Here is a 4,680-nt window from a genome sequence, read left to right as displayed (position 1 = left end):
ATAAAAGTGAGTCTAGGAGCTTATAGGCTTATAAGGTATTAAAAGGTGAATAGTAATGAGGTTAATATAATGTGTAGGTTCCGAAGCGAAGGGGAAGATTCATACCGTCAAGATCGAATAATCTTAGAACTGTTAAAAGGCAAGTTACTACCTTCTTATGCTTATAATTGTTGCAAGTATACATAATTTTTCGTGAGTGCTTAGTTGCAATAGCCACCATGTCATTAATTAATTCAAATACTTTCGTTAATAACTCTTAATCTTGTTAGTACCTTACCTTCAAAATATTCCCTATCCATGAGACCATGAATACTAAACTCTCTACAAATTCCCTAAAGGAAACCTCATTAGTGAACTTGAATTCTCTTGTTATAATTCCATTAAAGTGATACCAAATATTTCCCCGACATCCATGTTATAAATCATTAAAAATAAAATAAAATAAAATAAATATTTTCTTGACTTAGTGGATTGGACTAGACGCAAGTCCTTTTCACACTTATTGATAGGCTCACATATAGCCTAAGGATCCCATTATATTTGAGAACCCAACGTGGTTTAGGATTACTTTGCGGCTGATCACCGGCTGTAATCCGTAACGTCCTAAAATGAATTTTGATGATTTGATATTTAATTGACTATAACATGTTGCCCGATGCCATGATACCATATGCCATATTTCAATTGCTATGATTTTTCCATATCTTTAGATTAAAACTTCATGTTTCTTATTGTCATTTTTACAAGCATCTATAACCTCTTGATTCATGAACCCGTGATTTTGAGATAATGCCTTGTATAGTAGAACTGATAGTACTTGCTGAGCATTTTAGCTCTTTTTCTTGTATTTAACCCTGTTCTACAGCTGGAAATTATGGTTCGTACCAAGCAGACCGCCCGTAAGTCAACCGGTAGGCAGGGTGAAGACCATTTGAGGGCGCAGGTAGAATATATATGTATAGATTAGGCAAAATCCGCCAGTATGCAATTATGGTATTAGTTAGAATGATTGTTCCAAACACTGAACTTGTAAAGATCTCGGGATTGTTAATATTTTTGGTTGGGTTTGTAATCATATTATTATCATCTTTTGGACTTATACGTTTGTATTATATTTATGGTTCACATTTATTTAGTGTGTGTGTGTGTGTTATTGGTTTTGGGTGTGATAGTTTTGGTATCAGGGCATAGGTTTAGAGTTCTGGATAGCCCAATTAGGACTATAGGATGTATGAGTATACAATATAATATCTGGAGTACTAATGCGTGATATTCGAGTAAACCGTATCTAACTTTGTATATATATTACTTGACAACAACGTGCACACTCATCATCTTCGGCCCCACAGAGTGACACAATTGTTTTCTCCGTCTATGCTGACTTAAGGCTGCATCATGACACTCTATAAGGAAAGTATGCCAGGCTGATGGAACGTCTTGAAGAGACCTATAAAAGTAAGCAAGTGATGGGTAACAGACCTAAGGCGAAAACCATTTCAAGACCCGAGTCACTGATCCAGGTGGCCACATCAAGATTGGAGGAGATGCCCGTGTATCGCGACCGGACCAGGCAGCTTACTATGCAGATGATAGTGGATGAGCTTGGGAGCGTGGTCAAGATGCTACGTGAGGACACTACCCCCAACATCGCAAGGACCCGTGAGGAGGAGTCCGAGGAGGAGGCTTAGGACGAGTTCTAGGGACTTGACCTTTAGTTGCTTGGATTAGGCTGCTCCTTTTATTTACCATGTTATTTGTTTCCGTTTCTAGACTCTCGTACTGTTTTAATTCAGATCTGTATTCATATTTATACCTTGTAATTCGTACCTTTTGACTTGAACCATGTTAAATTTCGTTATGCACTATCCTTGATTCCTATATTTGCTCTTTTAAATTTCTTGCTTATCACCATACATCACCTTTATTGTTATATTGAAAACTGTATACAATGATGAATGCAAATAGTACCCTAGATTTTGCATCACTCAAATTGTATAACTATTATTTTAGAAAATGGCACCTAGGAGAGCCCGAGGAAGACCTGCAAATAACCAAGAAAATGAAGGAGAAAACCAAAACCCCGATATAGCACAACTTATGGAATTGGTACACCAACAAACTGCTACTATAGCCCAACATTAACAACTTCTTCAACAAATGCATCCACCTCAACCACCCCTATAAAACGTCACTACTTTCAAAACATTCCAATCTGTAAAAACCCCTGAATTTAGAGGAACTCAAGACCCGGTAGAAGCTCATGCCTGGCTTAAGGAAATGGAAAAGGCCTTTGCCTTAACAAATGTTGGAGATAATCAGAAGGTGGAGTATGTCACTTTCTTTCTTAAAGGCGAATCAAACTATTGGTGGGAGTCGGCAAAAGCTTTAGAAGCTGCTGGAGTTATTACTTGTGATAGGTTTAAGAGAATGTTCTTGGATAAGTATTTTCCTCGCTATATACAAACACAAATGGAGATGAAATTCTTTGAGTTGAAGCAAGACAATATGACGGTTGGAGAATATGAGAAGAATTTTACAGAACTTTCTAGATTTATGGGAGAGTATGTGGATTCTGAAGAGAAAAGGGCAAAAAGGTTCCAACAAGGATTGAAGCCTTGGTTAAGGAGTTGTGTGGCAGCTTTTGAGTTGACTACTTATGCTGAAGTGGTTCAGAAGGCGATGGTAATTGAAGGCAAGAGTGAGCAAAATTAAAAGGAGAAAGGCAACAAGAAAAGAAGATTTGAAAGGGGAGAAGAAGGCTCAAGTTACAAGGGTCAGAATCAGAGAACTAATCAAAGGCTTAAACCTCAAAGTGGACCCGGAAACTTCGAGAAGAGAGAATTTTGGAAAAAATCACAAGAAACGAGATCTCAATTAACTAGTGGACAGAAACCCCCACAAGGATCAGTTCCGGAATGTAAGATTTGTAATAGGCGACATACGGAATCTGCAATAGGGCAAATGTAGTTTGTTCAAGTGTCATACGAAAGGCTATTATGCTCATGAATATAAGAATGAGAAGGCTAACATCACGTGTTATAAGTGTGGGAAAGTAGGAAATGTGTCACGAGAATGTAAAGAAGTGGGTAACAATGATTTGCTGCAAATGACCACTGTACCCTACCCTGTGAATCAAGCAGCTCATATGCCAGCCTCATCATTCCCAATATCTTTCAATCAACCTCAGATAGCATCATCCTCAAATCATTCAGCTTTGACTTATCCAGCTCAAGCAAGAACTTTCAACATGAACGTGAAGGATGCAATTCAAAGTTCCGATGTGGTGTCAGGTACGCTTTCTGTGAATGTTGCTAGTGCTAAAGTACTGACTGATTTGGGAGCCACCAGATCATTTATTTTGAAGTCTTTTGTTGATAAGTTGAATTGTGAAACCCAATTGATGCATGAGCCCTTATCCATTATCTTAGCTAATCAAGATAGAGTATATGCAAATCGTATTTGCCCTCATTGTGCAATAGAGATAGCCGGGCACGTTTATCCTGTGAACCTTATTTCTTTCCAAGTAGGCAAATTTGACGTGATCTTAGGGATGTATTGGCTGACAAGTTTCAGTGCTCAAATAGACTGTAAGGATATAATGGTAGTATTAAGTACACCTCAAGGTAAGAAAGTGACATTCAAGGGCCAAAGGCAAACTCAGACAGTCCTCACCTAGACGCAAGCAAAGAAGTTGATTCGGAAAGGATGCGAGGCGTATGTGGCGTATGTAGTTGATAAGAGTATAGAAGTTTCTAATCCGGAAGACATTCCAATAGTAAGAGATTTTCTAGACATTTTTCCTGAAGAGCTTCCTGGCTTACCCCCGGACTGACAAATTGAGTTTACAATAGATCTTGCACCCGGCACCGAACCTGTTTCGAAAGCTCCATATAGGATGGCACCAACGGAGATGAAGGAATTAGCAAAGCAAATACAAGAACTACTAGACAAGGGATTTATAAGACCCAGTGTTTCACCGTGGGGCACGCCAGTTTTGTTTGTGAAGAAAAAGGACAGGAGCATGAGACTTTGTATAGATTATCGAGAATCGAACAAGTTGATGATTAAGAATAGATACCCTTTGTCGAGGATTGATGATCTATTTGACCAACTCAAAGGAGCCTCTTAGTTTTCAAAGATTGATCTGCGACTGGGATACCACCAATTAAAGATTAAGTCTGAAGACATACTGAAAACAGCTTTTTGAACAAGATATGGACATTACGAATTTCTCGTTATGGCTTTTGGGTTGACAAATGTACCGGATGATTTCATGGATTTAATGAATCGTGTATTCAAGGAGTCCTTGGACAAGTTTGTCATAGTTTTTATCCATGACATTTTAGTATATTCAAAGACAGAAGCTGATCACGTGGAATATCTAAGAATAATTTTGGAAGTGTTGCGACAGGATATATTGTATGCCAAGTTCTCGAAATGTGAGTTTTGGTTAACTGAAGTAAGATTTCTACGACACATTGTTGGAAGTGAGGGAATTAGGGTAGATCCTGAAAAGATTGAAGCTGTAATGAATTGGGAGAGACCGAAGACGCCTACAAAAGTGAGAAGTTTTATGGGACTAGCGGAATACTACAGAAGATTCGTAAAGGATTTTTCGAAGATTGTCGTACAACTGACCAAATTGACAAGGAAGAATGAGAAGTTTGAATGGACGGAGAA

General features: G+C 38.3%; 1 protein-coding gene across 1 annotated transcript; it reads left to right on the top strand.

Moving 5' to 3' along the window:
* Nucleotides 1–2,277: 2,277 nt before the first annotated feature.
* LOC141701594 (uncharacterized) lies at nucleotides 2,278–3,676 on the top strand. Its single transcript, XM_074505237.1, has 2 exons — nucleotides 2,278–2,682; nucleotides 2,957–3,676. The coding sequence occupies exons 1-2, from the start codon at nucleotides 2,278–2,280 to the stop codon at nucleotides 3,674–3,676; spliced, it is 1,125 nt and encodes a 374-aa protein (XP_074361338.1).
* Nucleotides 3,677–4,680: the final 1,004 nt, after the last annotated feature.

Source organism: Apium graveolens, chromosome 2, assembly GCF_009905375.1.
Source record: "Apium graveolens cultivar Ventura chromosome 2, ASM990537v1, whole genome shotgun sequence".
Lineage (NCBI taxonomy): Eukaryota > Viridiplantae > Streptophyta > Magnoliopsida > Apiales > Apiaceae > Apium > Apium graveolens.
This window is presented reverse-complemented; position numbering and strand designations above follow the sequence as displayed.